Raw genomic sequence first — 27,607 nt, 5'->3', positions numbered from 1 at the left:
TCCAAACCAGCTGTGGTGCAGCTCTACACTTAAAGTCTTTAAAAAGACACAGTTGTATTTGTTATCTTCAGACAGTTTTTACCTTTTTGCTGGTTTAAATGTGATTCCTGACAGTGTAACCAAGTCCATCTCTCTCAGGTGTTACTGGTCTAATATTTCAGCAGAACCTCTTAGTCAAAATATTTTGAAAGGAACTTTATCCCAAACAAGTTTTACTTTGTAGTGAATCTTTTTTTAGAACTGCACTGAGTGTAACTTTTCTTCCTAAGTCTAATCTGAGGAAAAATTACTGAAAAATAATCTGAGCTCTTTTTGTCTGGAAGTAAGGAACATACTGTGCAAAATGAGCTTGATAATTCATTTTAAAAATGAACGAAAAAGAAGATACTCAAAGGAGAGGGAGCACTACAGCTTTTAGACTCACTTTCTGCCAAAATTAGTTACTTGAGGGCAGTCAGGTACACCCTGAGAGCAAGGAATTTTTAAGTTCATTCTTGTCCCATATTTTATTCAGTTGATAATTATTCATAGTGTCACCTACCCACTGAAATGGAGAATATGTGCAGCTTTTCAGTTTTGTGTAGTGGTCAGCATTATTTAGTCAGTAAAGAGTTGCATGCAGAACCAAACACTGTGCATCTCAGATGGAGGCATTTTGGGGCTTACAGGGTAAATACTCTTTCTTTATAGCTAATAAATTCTTGTATTCATGATGTTTGTTAGATTTTTCTACATAGCAAAAAGTCTTGGAATACCTAGGAGTTTTTTGTTTTATACCACAGGAAATTTATCATATGAAAGGAACTAAAATTGTCTCCCTGGGTTGGTTGCAGCTGCTTCTGTTGATAATTGTAGCAGTCAGGGAACCAAAAAGATTCCCTTTTAAGTTGCTGACGTGCTGTTTGTGTTTTGGCAGCTCTGTCATGATACTGGATTAACCTAGTTTGCTGCTTCCATTAAAGAAAGCTTATGTGGAAATTTAGAAGGCAGAGTAAAGCCTTTCCTTAGACCTGGCTGCATCTGATCAGCATGGGAGTCATCCCTGTGCTGGAGGGGAGAGGACAGTCAGAAGTTGTCACCTGAAAGTCACTCTTTGCCCATCCCCACCCATTGCATCATTCCTGAAGGGCAGAGGAGAGGTTTGCTGTTGGGTTTGTGTCTCAGCATTTGTCTGAGGTGTGCTCAGCCTTTCTGGGAGCCAGGAGGTGAAGCAGTGACAGATGAGCTGGTTTGGGCTGTTGGTACAGCTGGGATCATGGTCTGCTGGGCTACCTGATTTTTGTTACACCAGCAAAAAAAAGAAATACATTAGTAGAAAGGCTGGCTCTGCTTTTCTCCCCCTAGTTCTCCTCTAGTTTTAGCCAGGTTCTGTTCTCACTGCTGCCTCTTGACTTGGGAACATGAGGAGCTTTTAGTGAGGGAACTCAGTCTCTTGTTTGTTTCCTTTGTTGAAAAGGAAAAGTGCTGGCAGCCAGGTAACTGTGAAGATGTTGTTAGTGATGCTGGGAGAATTATGCATTGCAGTGTTTGGTTGGATGTTGGATGTGAGTTCTGGGAGATGAGAAGCCTGTTTTGAGTTCCTTTCTGGAAAAGGAAATTCTGTTCTTTCATGGGTACAGCTGAGAATGCACTTCCACAAGTACAGCATGCTTCATTCTTCTTTTCTTAATTATTTCTGTGAGACTGTTGCTTTATGAAACCTTTCAGTTATCTTTGTGGCTGATTGTCAGGGTTCCTTGTATGATCAGAAGGCTAAAAAAGGCTGTTGTTTGTTTCCCTTCAGTGCAATAGAGAATTCCCGTGCTGATACCCCTGTAGTCAGCTCTAGTGAAGCTGAGCAGTCAGAACCTGACTGTGATATTGGTGGGACACTTGAGGCTGACCCTCAGAGTGAGCCTTCCTCTTTTGTCAGTCAACCAGAGAGGTGAGTATCCAAGCAGGTTGCGTGTGCCTCTGAACACTTCAAAGGGAGTTGTTCTCTTCTGTGCTGGCTTTGCAACAAACATTTGCATGTGCTTGCTTATCTGTGTATTGTGTGAGTGTGGTACTGCCTCTGGTGACCATGTTACACATCCTGATGCCCTTTAAACTTCCAGCCTTGCAGGCCAGCACATAGAGAACATATCATCTTCACATGGCAAGGGAAAGAAGACAAAATCTGAGTTTGAGTCCAAAGTTTCAGCAGCTGAAAAGGGGGCAGATGAGCAGAAATCTGCTCTTAATGCTTCAGAGAACCTAAAAAGGGAGGTAAGTTGGTATCTCTCTCTCCTCAGTACACACAGGAGTAATTTTTTGTTTTTATCACCCTCTGGTTTTATTACCAGTGGTAAAAAATGTGGTGTGCTTTTATTCTGTCCCAGAAGTATCACTTGGCCCTTGTTACAGTGGGATATGTAGCTGGCCGGGCCTTCTGTGCTTAACTGTGACTTTTTTCATGCTCTGGTTGTGAAGTACTTCCTAAAGCTTGTGTTTTTTTAATAAGACTCTTTTTAAAATCAGAATGACTAAGGCCATGGCAATACCATTTTTTGCTGCTTTAGGATCATGTTTAAACTGTCACTTGGCAACTCCCTCTAAAATATTTTCCACAAAATAACCTCTACACTTGAAATGTCTACCAAAAAATGTTCACTCATCTGGTGGTGTGCTGAATATGTTTGTACAAAGGAGAAATGAAAACTTGAAATGGAGTAATGTACAGTTTAATTGTCAGGGTTTTTGCTTTGTCAGGCAAGTCCAAAACATTATTTCTGAGATAATTAAAATGGTTCCTTTAATGTTTAATCATTCTGCTGTTTCTGAGATGTTCAGAAATCCCAGAGAACCTCTGGAATTCTGTCATGACAAGCACTGATGTTTAAAGATTTTTGCTACAGGGAAAGCTTTCTTCATTAGGAAGAGAAAAAGCAAAAATTGGGAAGAAAATGCAGGTGTTGGAGAAGAAGGGTTACATTTTATTTAAAATTTATTAGCTTAGCCACAAAAATTGTCAGTATTTCAGTGAAATAATCTGTAATTCTGAGAGAAAATCATCACTTGTTTTTTCTGGCTGCTAATCTTGCTTACATTGGCTCTAAGTTGTTAACATGGGTGCAAATGATGTGTCTGCCCTTGACTTGATCAGAGCATGCTTTGTTTTTTCAAGTTCATCTTTGTTTTCATTGTTGGTCCTGAAAAATATTCACAATCAGTGCTTCTTTCTTTTGCAGAAAGACTTTAAGAAGACAGGAGAAATTGACCCTACATCAGTAATAACTCCAAAGGACCCTGGAGACATTCCAACATTTGATGAATGGAAGAAGAAAGTCATGGAGGTGGAGAAAGAAAAGAGTAAGTTCAGGATTCATTAGGTTGGTCTAAATAGAGAACACTGTCATCTCCTGAATAGCAGGACTGTCTCCATTTGGAATGCAGCCTGGAACTTCATTTTTCTGCTAGAACTACCTAATTAATAGCCTTCATTATAGAAAAGCAGTGAGCAGAAGTTCCCTGACAGTGCAAATACTGCTTGTTTGTGTGGTTTGTTATAGTAGCAATATTTTCTTGTTCCTAGGTCAGTCAATGCACCCTTCTGCTGTTGGTGGGCAGCATTCCACTAAAAAGGTCCAGAAAAACAGGAATAACTATGCCTCTGTAGAGTGTGGTGCCAAAATTCTGGCAGCAAATCCAGAGGCAAAGGTAAGCATTTATTAACTATTAGTGTTCAGTTTTTAGTGTAGTGTTATGCAACAAAGTACACTTAAAACTGAGCACTGGTTTGTGAAGTTGTTGTTCTGTGTCTGGATTTATTGGGATTTTGATTAATAAAATTAGGATGTAAACAGTGATCAGTGCTTTTTTTAAGAGGGATTGTTATAGAACTTGATATCTTTTTAAGTGAATTCAGAAAATGGGAGCAGAGTCTACTTCCTACAGAAACTGAACAGAGTTATATTAAAGAGCTCACCACAGTAAATAATCCATGATTGCCCCAAAGTATGGCATACTGTGTCCTGGATAATTGTCTTGCTCAGAGTGTTGTTGATACTTGTCTACAAACCTAATTTCCAATTCATTGCTGGAAAGAGGGGGAAAATCCTTGATGCTGTTGCTATCTACCATGCAATTTAAAATACAAATTCTTTTCTTTCTACAGAGCACTTCAGCTATTTTGATGGAAAACATGGACCTTTATATGCTCAATCCTTGCAGTACTAAAATCTGGTAGGTTCCTAAGATTCATAATTGTTTCAGGAGTGATTACAGTTTTCCATTGCTGTGGGACTGACTTGACCTTGATGTGTTGCTCCTTGGAATGGGTGTGTGAGGAACTCTGGCAGAATTAGCACAAGATAATTTATGATGTCTTCCAAAGAAATCTAGCTCTGGTATTGACAAGTAATATTAAGGTGATATTTTTATTTATCTTAATACGTGTAAGTTTTGCATAATTATCTTATGGCGGATAAAGCACTTGAGAATTCAAATAAAGACTCTTGGTTTCTTTCCCTGACTGTCAAATAATTGTAGGACAGGTGAACAGAATTTACCATAGATTAATTGGCACTTCAGGTGTGATTTAAATTGTTTGCTGTCCTTAGTTTTTAATTCTGTGATTGATGATAGATAGATAGATAGATAGATAGATAGATAGATAGATAGATAGATAGATGGATGGATGAAGCTTTTGTAGCTGCAGATGCTGCCTGGAATTATTAAAGTAGATGTTCAGAGAAATACCACCAGCGTTTTTATAGTGTCCTCCTTACACCCAGTGAAGGGTGTGATGATGAGGGGAAGGGCTGAAGATTGTAACTGCAAAAGGAAAAGTCTTTTCTTAAAAAAATATTTACTTTTTGTCTTTAAGGTTTGTTGTTGAGCTCTGTGAACCAGTGCAAGTAAAGCAGTTTGACATTGCAAATCATGAATTATTCTCTTCCACTCCTAAAGACTTTCTGGTGTCAATTAGTGACAGGTATGTTACCTAAACTCATCCTTCTGAATGAAAAATGAAATAATTATTAGATGCAAGGCTTTATGAAGCATGATCTCTGTATGTTTATTATGCAAAGTGCAATGTAATGTGAAGTCACATGGTTTTTCTTCGTGTATTTTGTCAGTTGCTAGAAGGTTTTTTCCTTTGCCACCTCAAAAATTAAAAGGAAAAATGACAATGCTGTCATTGTGTGAGGGTTCTGCTGAGGTTCTGGGTTGGGAACTTTGCTGCTGCCTGGCAGCTGGAGAGAACAAAATGTATTTCTGCTCTGGAGAAACTTCTGTAAATACCTGTAAACAGAAAGTTCCTGCATTTCATTACCTGACTCCATTGTTTCCTTTGTAGGTATCCAACAAACAAATGGATTAAATTAGGTACTTTCCATGCCAGAGATGAGAGGAATGTCCAGAGCTTTCCTCTGGATGAACAGATGTATGCAAAATATGTGAAGGTAACTCAATACTGCAGAAACATCCATGCTCCTCAGGGAAGGAAGGGTTTGCTGGGTTTCCTCTGTATAACAGCATGCCAAGAAATGTGTTATCAAAGCCTGCCCTACCATTAATTGCCCTTGGTTAATTAGTGGCCCCAGCTGGGCTTGTCTGGGTGCTAAATCCTTGTCACAGTTATGACCTTATTACCTTGCTCACTTTGGTAATTGGGAAGATCTTGGGAAGCCCCTTGGGTCCAAGTACATACTTAACTGATACCTGAATTAAGAAAAATGTAGACAAAGTTCTGTTCTGACTTGTCCAACTATCCCCTGAATGTAAGAGCAGAAGAATCCTGACCTATTTTGTTTCTTGGCTGTACCTGCTTTACATACACACACATAGATCTATACCCATTTAGATTTATTTGTGTATATGCACACCCTGCCCACTCAGTCCCTAGAGCACAGATCACAATATGCCTATTTCTTGATATTTTTGTGCCATGTTGGGCTGTACAGTTTAGTGAATCTGAAAGTGTGCAGGGTTGCATCTTGGTTCTCATTAAGAGACTCCAAGTGCAGTTTTCCAGTTATTCAACCATAACTCTGACTCAGGCAAATTATTTATGCTCACTGCTACTGGAGCATTGCCATGATACCTCCACCTTCAAAATGGTTTGCATTGAGCTATCTTTACTCAGGAGACTCAAAGGGAATAAAACTCCATAAATATTTAATGTGCTACTTGAACTTGGATAAAAGCTTCTGTGAAAATATTGGGTTGTAGTGAAGGTTTAAAATCAAGTAAAATACAGACCTTTTAGGTCCTCTTCAGTGATGTGTTATCTTCCAATTATTATATGGCCAAATAAAAAATAAATACTAGTTTGTGCTCCTTAATTATGCTTTGTGCTTTTATGAAAAAGTAGCTGTGAATGATAATTGTCTAACTTCTTTACCTACAAATTCTGCATGAGTCACAGAACAGAGATTTCATTTATTTTTAATTCTGTTTTCTGGCTGAATTAATTAATGCCTTAAGGTAGCTGCCATTGTCACTGAAGTGGCAGAATTCCTGTAGATGCTGCAGCACTTAATCCCTTGGTGGATCCAGTGCTCTGCCTTGAATAGTACAGCATGGTAACATTTCCAGAGGTTTTTTTACTTCATAGTGCAAAAAGTAAGCAAGTTCTAAGTATGTCTGGTCTACAGAATGACTCCAAAATATTTTTAAATGTTAAAATTGTTTAAGTGGCTTACTGAGCTTGTATCAAAAACAATGGGATTTTTGTGGGATTGTCTTGGTCTCACTTGCAGATTATTCCAGTCCTTCAGTGATAGTGTCTACATAGTGGTTTAATAAATGCTTGCAAATTAATTCAGGTTAAATAAATACCAGGGTGTAGTCAAGAAATACACAGATGTCTGAAGCTCCCAGGTCTGTCATCAGCTGCTCTGTTTGTTGCAGTTGTGCTTCTGTAAATGGAAGTGTTTTATAGTGAGTTGAAGCAGCAGCAGTACATAGAGAGTGCATGCTACATGGGTTTGTTTTTCCTTTTGAGTCCCTTTCTGTAGTCTGTGTTCTTTAAGGGTAAAAAAAAATAACTCAGTACATTTAACACACTTCAGTATTCTAGCTGCAGTCATGCTGCCCTGAAAAATGGAATAACTTCAATTGCCTAATAAAACACTTGCTGCATGTTACCTTCAATCTGCAAGGTACAAGGGCTACATGAAATCTTGCTACCCAATGCAGATGGAGTTGTGTTACACCTTAATCCTTCCCAGCTTGTCCTGTTAGGCATTTTTAGTACTGAATTAAACCCAGCAGGACTCTGTAGTTGCCTGTGGCATGTGTTCAGCCTTTGTACTGACATCTACTTTTTGTTTTTTGTTTTTTCTCCTTTCCTCTCTCTCGCTTCAGATGTTCATCAAGTACATAAAGGTTAGCAACCCTTCTTGTGGAGTGATGGATGCATGGGGCTGGGGGTGTTCTCTGCCACGGCTCAGCTCTTTATTGCATGGCAAGAATAAATCTGGCCTTTTCTGCTCTGGGCAATCTGCAACTCACTGGAGTGAACAAAACTTGCAATTTCAAGATTGAGTGTTTATGTTTAACTGAGTTTTTGGCTCTGTGGATCTTTGGAGTTTTATTTTAAGTACCTTTTATTCTTTAGGTGGAGTTGATATCACACTTTGGATCAGAACATTTTTGTCCTTTAAGTCTTATAAGGTAATATTTTGTGTTTTGCTTAGTCTTTCTACCTCCTTGCAGTGAGGACTAGTCTGCTTTTAGAATAGTTGGGCAACAATTTCAATTTTCAGTTGCAGTTACTTGTAGGTATTATGGATTGAAGAAGTTACCTGACCTGCCTGCTATGTAGTGTCTTTCATGTCTGTGTAAAGAAGTTTTGAATCTCTTTATTTGCTTCTCCAGTATGTCAGGAATAGTTTATATTTGCAGGGGGAGGGGAGGAGGAAACAGGAGCCTTGAGCAGCTTTAGAGCAGGACATGAGCGTTTCAAGGCTGACCAAGCAAAACAGGGAACAAGTGGTGAGCTAAAAAGAGCAGGTGTGGTGAGTGCTTTTTGGAAGCTTCTGGGTTGGTTGGCACCACAGTGCCTGCAGTCAGAAATGTTTGCAATAGCTGAGTAGAAACACCTGTGAATTTTTAATTCAGAGAACCATCAGCCTCTGTACTGCTCCTAAAAAAACAGGTTTTGAACCTGGGAGGTCTCTTGTGTTAGAAGTCAAACCATATTTTTAGTCCACAAGGCTGCTTTACATTGGATTGATTTAATTTTGGCAAAAGAGGTCAAAGAGAATGTGGCATGCAAAGGGAGGTAGTTCTGAACAGATATTCCTAAAGCAAGTCAAAGGAGAAACACAAGTGGAGGTGTAAGAGCTCATGGACAGCCAAAGAAGTCTAGGTGTGAGTTTAAAAGGAAAAAAAGACTTTGGAATTAGAATGAGAAGCAGGATCTTGTTCAGATTCCTTGTAGACACAACTTAGAGAAAATAAACATCTCTGCTGCTTGATCTTGCTTAAATGACTGGAACTACTGTATCTCATTTACTTGTTACATAAAGGTAATACTGCTTATCAATTATGTCACATGATTCCTAATATTAGCTTTTTATTTTAAAACTTTGATCATAGAGTATTTGGTACTAGCATGGTTGAAGAGTATGAAGAAATAGCTGATTCTCAGTATCAGTCTGAAAGACAAGAACTGTTTGATGAAGATTATGGTAAGCAAATATTTTGTGCATTTTCAGCCATTCAGACAGCTCTTGTGCTGTTGGTGGCTCATCACTTCCTGCATATGATGAAAGATTTGACTGTAAATTTACCTGTTGACAGTGTTTCAGCATTTCTGGGCTTTTCCAACAATCCTTTGAAGCTTTAAACAATGTGTTTAAATGTAGCTTTAAAATTATAGTATAGTCTCTGTTTCACTTGGCAGAATAGACAATTTCTTCATGTGCTTGACAGTAGGAAAAGGATTACTAAAATAAAGCAGCTCACATGGAAAGTTCTATTCTTAGTGTCCATTTTAGTTCATAATATCTGACCTTAAGCTTGCTGTAGTTTTATTTCCACACTGTCAAGTTGACATCATTAAATGTCATGTTAAATCTTGAGGTTCATATTCTTTGCCCATGACAGATGAAATTCTAATAGTCACAGATTGTTCTTCTTTATACATAGATTATCTGTTGGATTATAACACAGGGGAAGAAAAATCTTCAAAAAATCTTCTTGGTTCTGCTACAAGTGAGTATGATTTATTAGAAAAAGTTACTCCTGTGCTTAAAACAAGATGTGCTAATTGAAAGTGGAATGACAATTTGTTGTGCAACATCTACAACTTCTATATTCTGCTGAAGCAATTTGTAATTCTTCTTTAGTTTCATAGGAATAATTAAATTTGGAGTTGGGGGATTGTTCTTAGTGTTCTAAAAATGAATTTTTCAGTTTGTAAAGATATCTATTTTGTGGAAACTTTTTTGTACTTAGGGATTCTGAATACTGAAGATCATGTAAATGTTGCACAGGGCTGTAAATGGCCAGTACTAAAGTGCTGTAGAACTGTAATTATTTGGAAGTTGAAAATCTGTGTTTAATTAACCTACAGGAGGCAATATAAATATTTACTTTGCACAACTTTAGGGGCAGAGAAGGATGGAGAATACTACAATTTCTGAGAAGGCTTTATGTAAATACTGTAATTCATGTTCTTCATAAGGGCTGTGTATTTTTTTGAGAGAACTAAAGGTTCTTGACTCCTCTCACTTTTCCCATTGGAAAACCTCCATGTGTAGGGTTAGTTTTCATGAGAATCCTGGAATATTCAATTTTAATGGTAGTCTTCACTGCTGAATTATTCAGGATGGTTTCACCTCCACACACCATTTCCTAAGGAGCTCTTGCACTCTTCCTTCTGTCCCAGCTAATGAGGATTTGTTATTCCAGTGTAGATCTGCACTCAGTTAATGCTGTTTGGGGTCAGCCTTTGCTGTCATCCTCTAGTGGATCAGAGCCACAGAAATCTTTCATGTTTTTTCCTAGAACATTATTTTCTCCTGAGAATAAGGTCATGGCTAGGAATATTCACAGCTTAGAAGAGTTTTCAAAAGGCAAATAGATAGTGGAAAAGGCAGTTTATTTCTACATGTGTGCCTCTCACAGATGAGATAAAGCAGTAAATTCTTCCCTGACACTGCTTATCTCTTCTTTGTGACTTCTAAACTTGCTGTCTTGGTGATGCATATTCATTCACATGATCTGTCTGCAAGGGCAGTATTACAAGTTTATATTCACTGTCTGGAAAAGGCAGTGACTTTCCATTTAATTTTTTAGTCTGCTGAAGCTAAGATGAAAAGATTTGAAGCACCTGTTGCTGATGGTGCTCAGCTGTCTCTCTAGTGCACTGAAATGTTGCAGTGACCTGTATTTAGTTCTGGCTGGGGGGTTTTGATACTGAGAGCTTCCTCTCTGTCAGGGTGGTCAGTGCTCCTCTTTTGGAAGGAGTAGAGTTTGTGGGTATTGTTTTTTGGTGGGATTTTTTTATATGCATGTAGACAAATGTGCATCTTAAATGTAGAGTGAGAAAAGACGGACCTCTGAGGAGGAGGTGGAGGGTTCTCAGACATTTAATCTCACAAGAAGCATTCTGCAGTCTTGCTCTCTCTCCTGCCATTTTCTCACATTTTAAAGCTTCTATACCAACTCTGTATTCTCCTTCGTTTTCTTATTTTTGTTAGAAACCATCCACAGCTGAAGTTCAGCATCTTTTGACTGTTGTGACTTTTCTCATTATACAAACCCAGATAAATTAACATAAATCAGGAATGGAGCTTCTGGCAGCAGCTTCTGCAGCTTCCTTTCCTGGAGGAAAGGCAGAACCAAAGTTTTGAACAGAACTTCCTGGAGCCCAAGGGATTTGTCATTGCTGCTAAAATGCCTCTCTAACATGAGGACCTTGGCCATGTGACACACGCTGCCATATGTTGGTGGGTGGGGGAGAAATGGGCAAAATCCACCCAGCTTATGTGATTTTACAATATAGTGCTCTTTACCTGTTCCTCAGCTTCTAAATAATCCTGGCCATTATGTTTGTTGTCAATATCAAGCCAAAGAGGAGTTGTATTTAATTCCTGTGCTGATGTAGAGCAGCACCTCTTGGAATTTACTTCTGTGAATTCAGAGGGGAGAGGAACTGTCCTACTTAACAGCTCCTTAAAATAAATATACGTGTAAGCCAGATCTGTGGGTGTTATGGTGCAGGTTTTCAAATACAGGTTTCTAACTTATACATTTACCTTTAAAAGAAACAGCTGCCTCCAGTGTAATGGAATGACCAGATATTATGTCCTTACACTGTGATTCATTTTAAGCAAGTATTGTAAAATAGCAAATTTCTTGTGCTGCTGAGAGTGCCCTTGTTGAGGAGTTGTTGTCTCTTTTAGATGCTATCCTGAGTATGGTGAACATTGCTGCCAATATGCTTGGAGCCAAAACTGAGGAGTCATCTGAAACTGAAGGTACTGTAGTTTTTCAGATGAAAAGCATTGTGGAAACTTTGCATTTCTTTATTAAGTTTGTTTTTTTTTTTTTTTTTTTTGTGAGGAGTTGGATGTTCTGTGATGATTTAAATGACTTTTTTCACCTTTTGTGACACATCTGATTAGTGTCATAGAACCTAGTGGCTGTGAAAAGTGGAATGAAGATGTTGAATTTGCTGAGAAGAAAACCCATACAAAGATGACACATGTGCTTTTCCAGCTTTATTGGAGATCTTTACTTTCTGTGTTACTCAGCTGGAGTTGTAGAGTCCTAACTTGCTGCTTCTTTCTCTGAAGTATTTTGGGACTGTCCACAACACCATACTCAAAAACTGTCAGTAGCATTTCATTCAGATAACTTTGGGTGACATCTGCAGTTAATTTGGTAGCACAGTTAATCATAAAAAAACCCACCAATAATAAACCCAGACCTCAGAATTTGTTGAAAACAAAGATGGTTCTTGAGTTTCCACACTGACATTTTCCTCCTTCCTGCAGCTGGGAACAAAAGTGTGTCTGAAAATGTCACTGCCACCCCTGCAACTTCAACAGCTGCACCAAGACTGCCTGAGCCAACACCTGTTCCCTCACCAGAGTAAGTGATTGCTCTTGGGGTGTTTGTAATGTGCTCCCAGCAGAGACAAACATGGGCCAGTCTGCAATGCTTGGTGGTAGGATGCTCAGGTATGGCATGCAGACTTAAACAAGGGACAAAATAAGTATTTGGTAAAATCTGTACTGTGATAATGGCACTAACCAGAGACATTTAGTGCTTTTGTTGCTGTCTATTATAGCTATTTCCATTAGGGTGTGTTTTGTTTTGACACAGAAGCTGGTTTTATATTGGTGCAGGCTTTGTGGTCTCCTGCAAGGGAGACTGATGAGGAATGTAAATTGTATTTGCATACAATTCAGTTAAATTGTAGTGACAAACTTCTGGTTTAGAAGCTTGTACTTGGGTAGACTTCCCTTAATGAAACCTGTAAGCAATTGTTCAGAGTGAGCTTGAGAAGTTCTGTATAGAGTCTGTTGTTTTTCAGTAATTACACTGCTGATAATAAAGCTGCTTAAGGCCAAGACCTTGCCTCTTAAATATTAAGACATGACTTGTGCTGCTGTTCTTAGTGGCTTTGCAGTTTTCTATCACTTGCTGTGAAGACTCAGGAAGGTCAGGGGGCATGTTGTGATTCTTGCATTTGAGGATTGCGTCAGCAGAGTAAGAGGCTTGCTGTGGAAAAAAGAGGATTTGAACTGGTGACTTTTTTCAGGGGTGAGGGAAGAGACAATATCTAATTGAGAAGGCTTGCTGTTTAAGAGGCAGGATTTGAAATAATTTGTTTGCCTATTGGGACTGAAAATCACTAGAGAAAATATTACCTTGCAGAATTTCTGTTCCAAAACTGGCCTTTGGTCACTGGACTAAGCCTTGCTAGTTTTCTAAAAGACTTATTTTCACATTCTTCTAGAGCAGAGATGTAAAACTGTTGAATTAACACCTTGTCTTTTTAACTCTGTTGCAGACTTGTTACTACAGATATTCCACAGCTAGAGAAAGAGCAAATAATGGTGGATTTGACTAAAGAAAGCCCAATTGTTCAGCTAGTGCAGGAGTATGAGGAAGATACAAGCCAGTCCACAGTAACTTTGCTGTCCAGTGATGAGCAGGAGGAGGAGGCAGCAGCGTGGTTTGAGCTGGAGACAGAGAGGTACTGCAGTGACATGGCAGCAGTGTGCTGCATCTCCACCCTCTCCGAGTACCTGCTGAGGTGCTGCTCGGTGGCAGCAGCCATGCAGCGGCAGCACAGTGAGCCTGGAGGGGAGGACAGGCCTCCTGACCCTGTGGGTGTGCAGCAGCCACAGCCAGCTCTGCCTGAGTCTGCCCACACAGCAGCACAGCAGCCTCTGCCTGAGCAAGTGGACAGCAAAGCTGAGAAACCCCCTGGGTCTGCTGTTGGAGTTGACTTCAGTGCAGTCCACGAGGAGATCAGCAATGAGACCACAGAGACCATTGAGCTGGAACCAAGCCATCCTCAAACTGTCTCCCAGTCCCTCCTGCTGGAAGTTACTTCTGAAGTGAAGCCATCCCCCACAACAGACATGGTGCTGGAGCCTCCTAAAGAAGACTCAGGCCAGGTGGCACCAAGGGTGACTCCCCAGGTGGATGTCCCAGAGCTCAGCACTGAAATGGAAAAGGCTGAGAGCTCAGCTGTGGAAGAAAGCCCCAAACCCACTGTGGCCATTGAGGTAAAGGACATGAGCACAAGAGAGCCTGTTGCTACCCCTGTGATTCCAAAGCCTACAGAGACTCTTGTGCAGCCTGAAAGCACAGTGGATGTGGTAGCCAGTGATGCTGTGGAAGGGAAGGAGAGCACCCCAGAAGTGCAGAAACCTGCTGTGCCTCCTGCTGAGCCTCCCGTGCCTGCTGAGACAAAGGAGGACGAGCAGGCGGCTGAGGAGGCTCTGCTGGCACTCCCGGTCTCAGGGGGGCCCCAGAGAACAGCCACAGATTTCTATGCTGAGCTGCAGAACTCCACAGAGCTGGGCTACACCAACGGCAACCTGGTTCATGGATCCAACCAGAAAGAATCCGTCTTCATGCGCCTCAACAACCGCATCAAGGCCCTGGAGGTCAACATGTCCCTCAGCAGCCGCTACCTGGAGGAGCTCAGTCAGAGGTGAGGGCTGGGAGGAGCCCAGGCTGTGAGGGACAGGGGGCACAGGGCAGGGGGTACATTGTAAGGTCTGGGAGGATCCAGGCTGTGAGGTACAGGGTGCATTGTGAGGGCTGGGAGGATCCAGGCTGTGAGGCACAGGGCAGTTTGGGCACAGGGTACATTGTGAGGGCTGGGAGGATCCTGGCTGTGAGGTACAGGGTGCATTGTAAGGGCTGGGAGGATCCAGGCTGTGAGGTACAGGGCAGTTTGGGCACAGGGTACATTGTGAGGGCTGGGAGGATCCAGGCTGTGAGGTACAGGGCAGTTTGGGTACAGGGTACATTGTGAGGGCTGGGAGGATCCAGGCTGTGAGGTACCAGGGCACCTTGGGCACAGGGTACATTGTAAGGGCTGAGCTCTCAGGGCTCTTCGAGTCTGATTCAGCCAGCTTTGGACCCTCAGCCCCTCACAGCCTTACAAGGACAAAAGTAAAAGACTCAAGGAGCGCTTTCCTCTCAGGACCAGAGCCCCACTTTAGTCCTGGATAGGAGCCTCTGTCCCTAGGGGGAAAGAGACCAAAGAGACCCGAGGGTCTCCTTCCAGGAGATTTTAGGGACAGAGGAGAGGGGCCACAACCAATAATGGGATAGAGGTGATGGGAGGGACTGACCCAGGACAAGACCACCTCCACAGGGGCTTAGGGGAGAGGGTGTGTGTGGAACAAAATGTGTGAACTGTTCAGTGCCAAATAACACCCAATGTAAAACAATAACTAAAGAAACCACCTAGTGCAATACAGCAGTAAATCACAGCTTAAAGCTTTATGGAAAGCTGAGGAGAGGACTTGAGCCTAGGTGGCTGTTGGAGTTACCCTGTGTGAATCAGGGCTTCTTCCCTCTTTGTGCTTCAGATAAAATCCTGTTTGTTTTATTTTGAGGAGGATTGCTGTGGGTTTTTTAGAAGATTGAAGTGTTGTTAGGATGGAGGCACTAATCCTGTCCATAATTCTGTCCACAAAAGGGCACATCCTTCTGTTACTGTTGAACTAAATGTCACACACCTACAATGCTTTTTTTATTAAATTATTTCCACTTAAACTGCCCTGTTATCTGTAGTAACCCTGGTTGAATAAGTGGCTGTGGAGAGGGAACCAGGAGTTTCCTGTGAAGGATGTCTCTGTGTATTGGTGTTTATCTGTGGTGTTCCTTAGCTACTGGAGAGTGGGGAGATGTACCCATTTCAGAATTGGTTCCAAGGAAGGGGCTCACAGTTATAATTATTGTGCAGAGGGAATTCTGTAAATTGGCACTAAGCTTGAAGGTATTGAAATAGATTGGACCATAAACTTGGGGGAAAAAACCAAAACAAAAGGGACATCTGTTTTATTTGTGAAACTTAAAAGCAGGTACCACTTGATGTTTAAATAAAGCTCTTTAGGCAAAGAGAAGGTTTTTACTGGCATAATCATGTTTTAGACTTAAAGACAAGTCCAAGCTGAGGAGTTTTGTGCACTAATATTTCGGCCTTAAACACCTTTTGTTTTAGGTACCGAAAACAAATGGAAGAAATGCAGAAGGCTTTCAATAAAACAATAATAAAACTTCAGAACACCTCAAGAATAGCAGAAGAGCAGGTATGATTTGTTTAGAGTACTGAGGTGTTTTCCTTGTTAGAAGGGCTTGCTTTTAATGAAGAGTTGCACAGAGGTACAGAAATCTTCTTTCACCTGAGCCTTTTAAGAGCATCCATTCCATGCTTCCCTGTTTTTCTCCTTTATAAGATTTTTAGACATGTTCTCAGTTGTTTCAGAATAAAGCCATTTTCAGCTCTGTTTTCTGATTTTGTACCTGAAGAAAAGATCAGTTGTCAGCTGGTAATGGCTACAACTCTTCAGTGTCTTTGTCAATGAAAAAGTTACCCAGGTCAGTTCCAACCCTTGTTTCTTGGTTGTAACTGCACTCAAAACAATTTTTTTAAATTTGGTTCATTTTTCATATCTGATTTAAAGTATTGATAGACAATTTCCCTGCTGCTGAAGAGACTGAGCCTATGGAAAGACAGAGGGGTACAGTAATGGCTTAGGCTAAATCTAATCCGTATCAAAAACTTTACTTCATTCTTTAAAATGTGGATTTTCCCTGCTCTGCCATCTTGGCTTTCCTGAGCAGCTGTGAAATAGAGCAGAAACTGCTGTGCTAACATTCACCAAAGCACCTGGCATGGCAGACTTGATCCCAAACTGTCTGAAAGCTTCTGAAGTGCAGCCCCAGCCTGGAGTTTATTCATCCATGAGCAGTGATGGAAATGGCAGCTTGCATGTGTTGCCTTTTCTGGGTTGGGTTTGGGGTTTTTTGGAAGGGTATCAGTGCTGGTCAGTCTGAGGTTAGTCTCTTCCTTAATTTCTCATAGGGTTGAGTCCTGTTAGGGCTCTTGCAGGCAGCAGCTGTTAGCTGGGAAGGAGCCATTTGTGGCTGGTGTGGGCTCCTGTGCTGTGCACCAGCCTTGGGCTGGAGCTGTGCCTGGCAGCTGTGTGTGTGTCCTGTGGCCTCCTGGCAGTGACTGTGTGGAGCTGCCTGCTCTCTGTGCCCGTGGTGAGGACAGCACAAGTGTGTCTGATGGGATGCTCTTGGCATGGTGTTAGGAAGTGTTGACAGACAGATGTTATGTGAGCACTGTGGTGGGAGCAGTGCTGGGTAGGCTGTGCTGAGTGCCTTGCTGTGTCAGACAGACTGAACACTAATGCTGTGGCCATGAGGGCAGGTGACAGTGGAACCTGGCCACTGACAGCATGCCCATGACTCTGTTCTCCACAGGACCAGCGTCAAACAGAGGCAATCCAGCTGCTGCAAGCACAGCTCACCAACATGACCCAGCTGGCCTCCAATCTGTCAGCCGCCGTGGCAGAGCTGAAACGTGAGGTAATCACAGTCCAGAGGAAATGGATGCATCAGCACATCTCTGTTTGGAGAGACCAGTCTTCAAATGGAGTTTGAAATTGTTTGCTGTGTTGATTTCAGCCTACTCTCTCTGAAACTTCTAGCTGCAAATTAGAGTAACATGAGGTGTCTTGGTCATAGTTACTGCAGCCCCCCATGCCCCATGACTGTAGTCTGAGCCAAGGCACCCTTCTTCCATCCCTACTGGCTGTTGTCATCTTTAGAGATTAGGGAAATCTTGGCAACAATGTTAGGAACATTTTCTCTTCAGTGTTTATGTTCTGCCTGCCTGACATTTCAAGCAGTGCCATAAACATGATCTTTTATATTTTGTGGGTATTGCCAAAACCTTCTTTGAGCTAACACTTGGTGAGGCTTCTCCTTTAATGCCTGGCTGGCTGAGCTCCTGTTTGAGTGCTGTAGTCAGTGAAATCACATTGAATCAAGTGATTATCTTGGTATTTTGTGAAGTACTGCAGTGTCAGCTGATAAAAAGTACAGTTTAGATTTGCCATAGTGTTGCATCCATGTCAGCTGTGAACCAGAAAAGTTACTTTTGAGCCCTGTTTCTTATGGGAAGTGTATTGCTTTCAGGGAGGTTGGGATGCTCTTTGCAGGGGATGGCAGCTTCTGTAGTTGTGCTGATATTGGAGGTAGGGGAATCTTGTCCTGTTATCAGCCTTCACTCCTGAATGCTGCACAGCCAACAGACTGCATCAAACCTGTGAAAAATTACTGAAATGTGAACAGGTGTTTAGTGAAACTAAAGAAAAGTGAGTTGAGAACATAGCTTTTGTCTTTTAGACCATAAGAATGGCAATGTCATGGAGCTGTTGTGTCCAATCCCTGCAGGTTTCTGACCGCCAGACTTACCTGGTGATTTCTCTGGTTCTCTGCCTCATCCTGGGCTTGGTGCTTTTTGTGCAGCGCTGCAGGAGCCCTTCTCAGTTCTGTCAAGATTACCTCTCAAAAATTCCCAAAAGCAATCACTACCCTAGCCCCAAAAGGTAATGTATTTATATTTGAAACTTAATTGTTCTTGCAGCTTTTTTTAATGTTTTCTAAGTCTGCTGGTACTGGCACATCTGCTTTAATTCTGAGTTTTCTTCCTGCACACTCAGAATTGATAGCAAAGGGCTCTCTATGATAACACTCTCCTAGGAGCATTTTGGGGCTCCTGTACTTGAAAAACATGCCTTGATAACTTGTAGCAAACACAGCAGTGTGTCTGATAGCCAGGCTTTGTTGGGCACTTCAGCAGACAGTTCTTTCTGCCAAGAATTATTTTAATGAAGAAATGTACTGAGAAAAATGTGTTAAAAAAGCTTTCTGGAATTTCCTAGGTGTTTCTCCTCCTATGATGATATGAATTTGAAAAGAAGAACTTCCCTTCCATTGGTCAGATCCCAGTCTTTTCAGCTAGCTGGTAAAGAAGGTATTATTGATATCATACATCTGGTCTGTGCTGTTGCTCTGAGTGCTGCACAGTGTGTGTGTGTTCATGTATGTGTTCTGTCACATAAGGTGGTTTGTGAACAAGGTACCAGATACTCACAGAACTCTGCTGAATTATGCTAAAACCTTACATGCAGTTTTTGCTACAGATCTATTTTGCCCTGCAGATGGTTTTTTAGGGTTAGGAGCAATCAGTGCAGGCACTCAGGTCTGCAAAGCTGTGAAGCTTGCAGAAAGTAGCTTTTCTTTTCCCTTGGAAATGCCAGACGTGGGAAGTCTGAGTGTCCTACTTTCCTGAAGTCCTGATAGCCTATGTTTGAAACTTGGCAGGTATTTAGGATTCAAATTTAGCAACTTCAGGAAGAAAACTTAGACCATTTATCTTGGCTTGGGTATGAGGAATGATCTGAATCTTTGCAGTATTCATGGTAGATTTGGGACAGCTGACTTTTGATTTCTTAGGCCATGAGTGTCATGCAAAAGCAAGTGTTGCACATGATAGTAACTAGCAAGTGTGCTGCTGACACAGCTCTTCTGGGTGCAGCAAACTGGCCTCACAGGTTTGTTCTGTGAATAAAACTCCAGTGAAACTCTGGAGCTGGCAGTGTGATGCCACGAACACTAACTAAGGTCTAGACTGGTTTTTTTTTTTTCAAAACAACACTTGTCCCAAATTCTCCCTGCTGCTCTCAGGTCAGTGTGAACATCTGCCTTGTTGGTGTTCTGAGTGTGTCAGGCTGCACATGGCACACTCTTACACTGGGAGCAGTTTGCTTGCCTAGATTGCAACACTCTCTGACTCCTCCTTTCCCCCAAAGGATGTTCTTTGCACCTCTCCCATGGCCAAAACTGTGAGAAGGCCAGGGCTTCTCAGGTGTGTGTCACTGAGAGCTGCCATGACAGCACAGGGGAATTTCTCTGTGTGCTGACTTTACTTACAGTGCTTGTGTTGTGGCCCCTCAACTTACAAAGGGAATGTGCCTGCTCAGGGGAATATTTTGTCATGCTGTGTTTAGCTGGGACTGTGTTGCTCTAGAGCTGGCAGAGTCAGCAGTGCTGAGTGTCTGTTCTCTCCTGCAGTGGATCCAGAGGATCTGTACATTGTGGAGCCCCTGAAGTTTTCCCCAGAGAAGAAGGTACAGTCTCACCCTGTGGGGAGGGAGCTGCTGGGGTGTGGAATTAGGGAAGACATGAGAATCTTGACTCCATGTTTCAGAAGGCTGATTTATTATTTTATGATATATTAAAAATGGTGCACTACAGAATAGAGAGATGATACAGACAGAAGGCTGGACAAGAATAGAATAGAATGATAACAAAAGCTTGTGACTGCTCACAGCCTTGACACAGCTGGCTGTCTTTGGTCATTAAGTAAAAACAATTCACATGAGACCAGTCATAGATGCACTTGTTGGTAAACCATCTCCAGACCACATTCCACAGCCATCAGATAGAAAATAAATGTGAACAATAACTGAGACATTTCAGCAGAAAATCCTAACGTAAGGATTTTCATAAAACATCACAGTGACACTGGGGCTGAGGTGTTTGTGCTGGCAGGTGCTGCCTGTCTCAGCTGCTCTCCCTGCTGGTTCCTAGGCTTGCCTTGCATGCTCTGCTTGCCTCCCAGAACCTCACCATTAATTTCTTTTCCGCTTGCGGTTTCAGAAAAAGCGTTGCAAGTACAAAAGCGAAAAACCAGAGACTATTAAGCCAACAACAGAGCCCCTGCAGCCCATAGCCAACGGGGACATCAAAGGAAGGAAGCCCTTCACGAACCAGAGGGACTTCTCTAACATTGGGGAGGTTTATCACTCTTCCTACAAGGGCCCTCCCTCGGAAGGGAGCTCCGAGACGTCGTCGCAGTCGGACGAGTCCTATTTCTGTGGCATCTCAGCCTGCACCAGCCTGTGCAACGGGCAGACCCAAAAGACAAAGACTGAGAAGAGAGCTGTCAAGAGGAGGCGGTCGAAAGTTTCAGACCAAGGGAAGCTCATAAAAACTCTGATACAGACTAAGTCGGGGTCGATGCCAAGCCTGCATGACATAATCAAAGGAAACAAAGATATAACAGTGGGAACACTCGGTGTCACGACAGTCTCTGGACACATCTAGACCTAGCTGAGCTTCTCAAACAGGAGAGTGTTTGTTCGTTTGAGAACAGTCCGTGGTATCCTGGGGGAGGATAGTGGGAGACGAAGAGCTCGACTCATTGGAAAGGATTCAGAAATTTGGTTTCTGCCTTTTTAAATAGATGGGATTGTGTCAATCTTGGCTATAAGCTGCAGCTTTACAAGGCTGATAATTTCCTATGAGAACAGCGTGGGGGGAGGGAGGGCAGGGTTCATTTTATAAAGGTTTTTTTTCACAGTTCCTGGGGCAGAAATTTTTTGAAACCCAGTTTGTTGGGTGGAATAGGGATAAAAGCCTAATCCTCTTCCTTTAGCTTTGTTCCTATTTCTTGCACCTTCCCATATTTATGTGCCTTTTGTCTATTTATAATGCCACTGGAAGAGGGGAGATACAATTGTTTGTCATTTGATTTATTTTGTAATTTCTCTAGCTTTTTTTGAAGATACAACACTACAGTGCTGTAAAGGGACATGTTGGCCTTCAGCTGGACTCAGTAATGTGGACTGGATACTGTAAAAATACCAAGAGATGGACTTGCCTGACTAGATTCTTGTTTTGCAAACTCTGTTGAGGAAAATCTCTCACCAGGGATGGCAGTTGTGTTTACTTGCACCTTCAGTCACAATCGGAGCTTACTCTGATGTGCAGAATCAGTGACGGTGGCTCTTGAGGATTTCCTGCTGGTGATGGAGGCTGAGGAATGCATTTGTCACCTGAATGGCCTGCTGCAGCTCTCTGGAGGAGGTGGATGAGGAATGCTCACTGCTGTTGTGCTGAGGAATGTGAGGGTGCATTCTGTCTGCAGTCTGAGCCTTGGGGCTGGCTCACAGCAGGTGTTTCATAACGTTTGCTTTTGTATTGGCTAACAAATGTGCAGTGTTGGTATGGCTGGTGTTTCATACTCAAGTGTTTTTTATTTTGACTGTGACTGTGTACTTGGATACTATAGGATGTGTGCTTGCTGAGCTGTTGAGTGTGGTTCTGAGTGAGTGGAACAAAAGGTTTTTCTTTTGACAGGTGTTACAGGTTCACATTGTACAAAATAAGTTAATTTATTGAGCACTTTTAGTGGTACCCTTTTTAACAGATCTGATGCCTTTCTGAGGTATTGTATGTAATGTGACTTATTTAAAGCCTTTGTTTTTTTGCTGCTTTCTTGTTAGTTTATGAGTACTTTAAAGTGATGTACTTTCAGAGTGATCTGCACAATTAGCCAGTCAGAGCACATGAACCAGATGTGTTGAACATGAATTCAGAAGGATGTCAAACCTGGATGAAGAAAATTCATACCACCAGAGTGCAGCATCCAATGTTGTGGAGCAAGAGTATGTAACTACAGAGCTGTAGTGCCATTAGAAACTGTGAATTTCCAAATAAATCTGAACACTTTGTCTTTCATTTGCTGGCATTTTTTCCTTTGAGAATGAGACTTGTGGCTTACATTCTTAGAGAAGGACTGGTCTTAAAATTCCAGTCCAGGGCTACAACATGGGATCCTTTGGGCTGTAGTAAGGAGTTCATAAACTTGTCAGCCTAGATGTTTTTTTCTGTTTCAATAAAGAAAAGTGTAGGGGGGAGGATTCTGAGGGCTGAGTAGTGCTTTGTCTGAAGGGTCAGGAATTGTGGCCCTGTGAACCTGCTGGAGAGGTTTCACACCTTGCCCTGGGGGATCCCTGCCTGTGGTGGCTTTCTGTGAGAAGAACTGCATGAAATGACCTCTTGCTGCTCAGAGCTAAGGCTTGTGAAGGATGGTACAAAAGGCCCTGAAAGGAAAGTTAGAGTTATTATCTCAAACCAGAGTTTTCAGCTTGAAGTTTGCCCCTTAGTGGTTGCTCCCCCTCTGACTTATTTCTGCCAAGCCCAGCAGGACTTGGGCAGCCAAATGCCAAGTTCACAGAGACCTCCCCAGCACTGAGTTTCCACTGCAGTGTGTGTCTCAGGACTCTGCTTCATCACAGAACTATGATTTAAAAATAAAACTGAGTGTGGAACTTGCTGAGAGAGGAGAGTGCTGGGTGGTTTGTGGGGGGAAGTGTGGGTTCCTTTTATTTACTCCTTCCTCTTTATGTCACTTGTTAGAAGCACGTGTACCTTTATTGCCCAGGCAGCCACTGGGTTTTCCAGAAGAATCACCTGAAGCTGGATGTGACTGAATTCTGAAAACAGACACTGGCTATGAACCAAATGACTCCCAGCTCTGTCCTGTGCTGATAAATGAGGCTGCATGTTGAAATCCCAAGCACACATTCAGATTTCCAAGTTAACAATTGCAGATGTAAGACCAAATGTGTTCTAATCTGCTCCCCTAATACTGGGCCTGACTTAGGTCTGAGGAGTTGATGCATTTGTGGAAAAATATCAGTGCTAAAGCCTGTCCTGTAATGAGCACATGGGAAGTGTGCCATGGGAATAAAGCATCTGAAGGAACCTACAGGGCCAGTTATGGTTTTGCAGACTTCAGAGTGCGTTCTGCTAAGAGACTGGAGACTGAACCACAGCCTCCACCTGCTACTGACACCCTGCTTTTAGTTATCTGTAACCACTGCTAAAAAAAATAATTCTCTTACCATCAGGTTATTATTGCCTAATGTTTTCCTTTCATGTGGGCTCTTGAGTAATTTTTTACTTTCAATTTTATTAACGTCATGCAATGTAGCTTTCAAAATTTGGCTCTTTGGAATCAAGTCTCTTAAATTGGTTATAGACTTTATGATAATGGTTTCTAATGAGAATTTTTACATCTCAAATTCCTGTGTGACAGTCTCATGGTATTGCAAGCTCAGGTAGGACAGCTGTTGGTGTAAGGATGGTGTCCCTCAGTCTCTGGACAGGTCCTGAGCCCAGGGTCAAAAAAATCTTTAATGTGAAGGTTTCCATGTGAGGGTGGATGGGTGCAAGCACACCTTGTGTAAGTGCATGCTGTGTTTGCCAAGGTGTTGAGGTTCTATACATTAACTATCAGTGGAAATCAGGCTTTTTTAAAGCTGCACACTCTACCAGCTGTGTGGTGATGTAAGCAGAAAACTCAGCTCTAAGGTGGTGTGTGGCTTCTGCTTTTGCCCAGTGAGAGCAGGAGGTGGAACAGCTTAGCAGGTTTTGCCTGATGAGGTACAAACATGTTCCACTTCTTTTGGAACAGAGAAGCCCCTGCCCACGGAGTGCTGCGGGCTGTCTCATCTCCTGGAAACCCTGAGTGTCCCTCTGCAACTGCTGCTGGCCTTTGTGACAGCCCCACAGGTCAAAGTGCTGAAACTCCCTTTGCCCTTCTCTGATTTAAGCAGGATGGATTTGGAAGAAGCTTCCAAGGAGCTGCTGCTGCCTCGCTGCTGTCTGACCCTGCCACAGCTGGCCCTGGCTGTGCTGCTTTCCATTGAGTCACCAGGAGCTCCCCGGCTCAGGGCAGCTCTTGGGAGGCAATGCAGAGGAGCTGAGCTCTGCCCCTGGTGGACCTAGAGATGCAAAGGAGGCGTTTGCCACCTCGGGGCCTGTTTTTCTGCCCTGTTTTTCTGCCCTGTCAGATGTGGTTGGAGCCTCGTCCAGCTGTGGTGCCCTCGGTGAGCTCGCAGCAAACAGCAGTCCCTGGCTGCTGTTTCTCTTTTCCCAGAAAAATAACTGAAAGCAGCAGCTACTGAAGCTTCTGTGAGTTGTGATGACACAGTTACAGTTTGTTTGCCTTGAGTGGGCTGAGACTGGCTGCTCCCAAGAAGAAATTAAACTGTCAAGCACTGAGCAGGCATCCCTGGCCAGCAGAGCCAGGGCTGGGCCTGCCTTTGTGCCCAGAGGCTGGGGCAGGGCACAGACCCTGCAGAAGGGCTTGGAAATGAGACCCTTGGGAATATCCTGTTCTCCCTTCACCTGAGGGGACAGGAACCCAACACCTGCATGTTCTCTTGGTCAGCTGGCCCCAGCACCTCGTTCTGTTTTGTCCTGTGGCACCATGGAATGACCCTGCTGCTCTGTTCTCAGAATAGATCCCTTCACCTCACAGCCACCCCACCTCATTTCCCTGCCCTTACCACAGGCACAAAAGAAATGAAAGCAGCAGAGTAATGTTTTAGTTACTCTTTTTCTCATCTGCTTTGGCTCCTTGGGTTCTCTCTCAGCTCAGAGCCCTCTTCTGCTGAATCCAGGGCTGCTGGCTTTTTGTTGGAATCAGGGGGAAGGAGAGGACAGAGCACCTTGCTCCATGGAAGAGAGATGTGTTAAGCACTGTAATGCCAGGCCAGGGCTGTTAAAAGTGGGCTTTAAAATCTGTTTTTGTGTGTGAACATCTGAATGTCCTTGCCATGGCTTACATGTGCAACAAATGCTCCCAGCAAGAAGAGCAGTTGTGGAGGAAATGTGAGAAACCAAACTGTTAATAAACACGTAATAGAGAAAACAACATGAAGATGTTGGTGCTAGCTGCAAAGGCTGGGTGGGTTCTGGTGCCTTCCACACCCCTCTGAGGCTTCAGCAGGTGGAGCCCCACTGCCTTTGGAGGCAGCTCTCACAAGCATCCATAGCAGTCTTCACTCAAAATCCATTTTTTTGTTCAAACTCCTTCAGATTTGGCTCACAACGAGTGGCTCCTTGGGAGGCTTTTTATTCTGTGAGATTTAAGAGCTCTCTGCTGCTGGAAATCATCCCTTTCTTCACAGGTTTTCCACACACTGTCCATCCCTCCCTGCCAATCTGCTCTTGAACAGACAGATTTGAACCTCCTGTCTGTCCAACTTCTTCCAGAGCCTCTCTGGAATTGAGCAAAGCCTTGTGGAGAGTTCCAGGAGTGTCTGCCCTATAGATCCCCTGTGCCCCATGGATCCTGTCTGCCCCATAGGTTCCAGGGGATCTCTAGGGTAGGATCCATGCCCAGAGCTGTGTGTGAGCTGTGTGTGCAGCCTGTGGGCTTTCCCTGCTGCAAGCTCATGTCCAGCTGAGGAGCCTCTCAGCTTCAGACTTGTTTTCTTTCTAGCACATTGTTTTCTACCCAAAGAGCTTGATCTGCAGCCTCTGTTTCTTGCCTTGTTTTATTCTGATTCAATTCCCTGTGCTCATGATGTTGAATCCTTATTGTGTTCTTGAATGTGAATGATTCTCAGCTTTCTCAGTTGCTCTTGGGTGTAATTCCTGCAGCCCTGTTGGCTTTCAAGAGCTGCTTTTTAACATTTCCACTAGTCATTAGTGTAATAGGAAATATTTGTTAATTGCTTCCAGAGAGACTCTGTCCAAAACACGGTGAGAGCCTCTCCTACAGAGAGGTTCACACTTCAGTTTTTGTTTTGAGTTTCAGGGTTTGTTTTCTGTCAAGTATTAGATCTGGATCATTGTTCAAGTCCTGCTTGCTTTGGGTTGTTTCAGACAGGTCCCTAAGTCCTGCTGATACAAACTCTTGGCTGATTCTCTGCCATCAATTTTAACATAATTATCTGTCTTGTTAATAAGAGCTCTCACCTCTCTGTGAGTGAACTGGGGAAGGAGAGTGTTCTTCTGAGCAAATCCTCTTTTACAGCCTGTGTAAAGTTTTTTTTGTTTGGTAAAGGGGAACAATTCTCTGCTGAGGGCTGTGGAAGGTGTTTCCATTGGAAAATATTCCTTCCTGATCAAATGACATAACAGGGCTGCTGGAAACAGGGTGTGCAGACTGTTCAAAAGGGAGATAGGGTGGTGGAGGCAAATCTGACACCCCTTCTGTCCTTCTCATGCCCTGCTTTCCTGCCCAGCTGTCCTTGTTAGGAGGCCTCAGCCTTGTGTAAATTGTGGTTCTAGGCCTTGTGGCAAAATCCACCTGGCTGCAGTGCCCACCTGCAGCAAATTGTCCTGCCATGATTTCAGCAGTCCTGTTCCTATCCTGTGTCATTTGAGCACAGGGAGCCAGTAGAACACAGGGCCTGCAGGCACCACTACCTGCTTTTGTTTGGACTGGAGGATCTCCAGGGTTCCCTTGCAGCCCCAGGCTCTGTGATCCTGGTGTGCTGTGCAGACACAGCCCTGCCTGGCACCATCTCCCAGTCAGTGCCTGGCATCTTGTGGTGTCTGAAGGGGGTGGCAGGAAAGCAGAGGGTGACAGCAGGAGAGCAGAGGGAGAGGTCTCTGGAAGCATGCTATGCACTGAGCTTTTTTGATGGTAAAATAGCCCCAACCTTTGGTTTGCCTCCCCATGGAGTATTAGCAGGGCATCCAAAAAAGCAGGCGCAGCTGAGATGGCTTCAGTTGGTTCCCTTGTCTCTCCCTCTCTGCCACCCTTTAAAAAGCATCTTTGTGAAAGCGGGAAGCAGTGGGTGTGGAGTAAGAACACTTGTGACATTTAAGGGAAGCTGCTACTCTCTCCTCAGTCCCACCTCAGCAAGCTGTTGGCATTAACACAGTGTCAAAAATGTGGAAGTGGATCCTCTCCAGGCAAAGCCACCGTGTTACCCTCTCTGTAGTGGCTGTGGGAGGGGATGGGGACCTGTCCTGGGGTGGCTGCTCTGGGACAGACAGGGGGACTGAGCCAGGCCAGGATTGACCAAGCTTGACCTTGTCAGAGTTGGATTTTTGTTGCTTTTGTGTCTCTTAAACCCTGCAGTGTGAGGGAGAGCCAGGTGGGGTTGTTGAAACCTGTGCTGTGGATTGCTGCTCAAGCAAAGGGCTGGTGAGTATCTTCAAAGAGTCTGGTGGTGCCAGGCTTTGTCAGCATGTCTGATTTATTGGTGTGGTTGCAGGCAAAGCTGAGCCCTTGCTTCGGAGAAACAAGTGCACAAAGGTTCAAATGTGCCCTTTTCAGATCCCAGTTTTGATGTTCAAGATCAAAGCCTGTGTATTGTGATTGCTTCCTGCAACCACAGGAGACTAATCTCTGGTTTGCTCTTGTGTCAAGCATTTCCTTTTCTTAACACTACCCCATAGAAATACACATTTCAACACGTGTCTGTGAAGTGAAAAAAAAAGTATTCCTAATACATTTTCTTAATTTTTTTTTTTTATTAATTCT

At 43.1% G+C, this 27,607-nt stretch overlaps 1 protein-coding gene across 6 annotated transcripts in view; it reads left to right on the top strand.

The window, feature by feature from the left end:
• Positions 1–22,033, top strand: part of SUCO (SUN domain containing ossification factor) — a 39,955-nt gene extending 17,922 nt beyond the window's left edge. For 2 of the 6 annotated variants that reach the window (XM_058808122.1, XM_058808125.1), the window contains exons 5-24: positions 1,784–1,924; positions 2,097–2,247; positions 3,210–3,330; positions 3,554–3,678; positions 4,136–4,203; positions 4,847–4,954; positions 5,321–5,426; positions 7,333–7,353; positions 7,586–7,641; positions 8,569–8,660; positions 9,121–9,186; positions 11,382–11,456; positions 11,976–12,072; positions 12,998–14,152; positions 15,677–15,764; positions 16,945–17,049; positions 17,920–18,074; positions 18,411–18,502; positions 19,603–19,658; positions 20,191–22,033. In XM_058808122.1, coding sequence (XP_058664105.1) covers positions 1,784–1,924; positions 2,097–2,247; positions 3,210–3,330; positions 3,554–3,678; positions 4,136–4,203; positions 4,847–4,954; positions 5,321–5,426; positions 7,333–7,353; positions 7,586–7,641; positions 8,569–8,660; positions 9,121–9,186; positions 11,382–11,456; positions 11,976–12,072; positions 12,998–14,152; positions 15,677–15,764; positions 16,945–17,049; positions 17,920–18,074; positions 18,411–18,502; positions 19,603–19,658; positions 20,191–20,637 — 3,325 coding nt within the window. In that variant the 3' untranslated portion in view covers positions 20,638–22,033. Of the gene's footprint in view, positions 1–1,783; positions 1,925–2,096; positions 2,248–3,209; positions 3,331–3,553; positions 3,679–4,135; positions 4,204–4,846; positions 4,955–5,320; positions 5,427–7,332; positions 7,354–7,585; positions 7,642–8,568; positions 8,661–9,120; positions 9,187–10,658; positions 10,926–11,381; positions 11,457–11,975; positions 12,073–12,997; positions 14,153–15,676; positions 15,765–16,944; positions 17,050–17,919; positions 18,075–18,410; positions 18,503–19,602; positions 19,659–20,190 lie in introns of those variants that run through there. The other 4 variants (XM_058808124.1, XM_058808126.1, XM_058808123.1 and 1 more) reach the window with 3 other exon arrangements.
• The last annotated feature ends 5,574 nt before the right edge of the window (positions 22,034–27,607 follow it).

The sequence above is a fragment of the Ammospiza caudacuta genome, chromosome 7 (assembly GCF_027887145.1).
Source record: "Ammospiza caudacuta isolate bAmmCau1 chromosome 7, bAmmCau1.pri, whole genome shotgun sequence".
Lineage (NCBI taxonomy): Eukaryota > Metazoa > Chordata > Aves > Passeriformes > Passerellidae > Ammospiza > Ammospiza caudacuta.
Note: the sequence above shows the minus strand (reverse complement) of the source record. Positions and strands in the feature narration are given on the sequence as shown.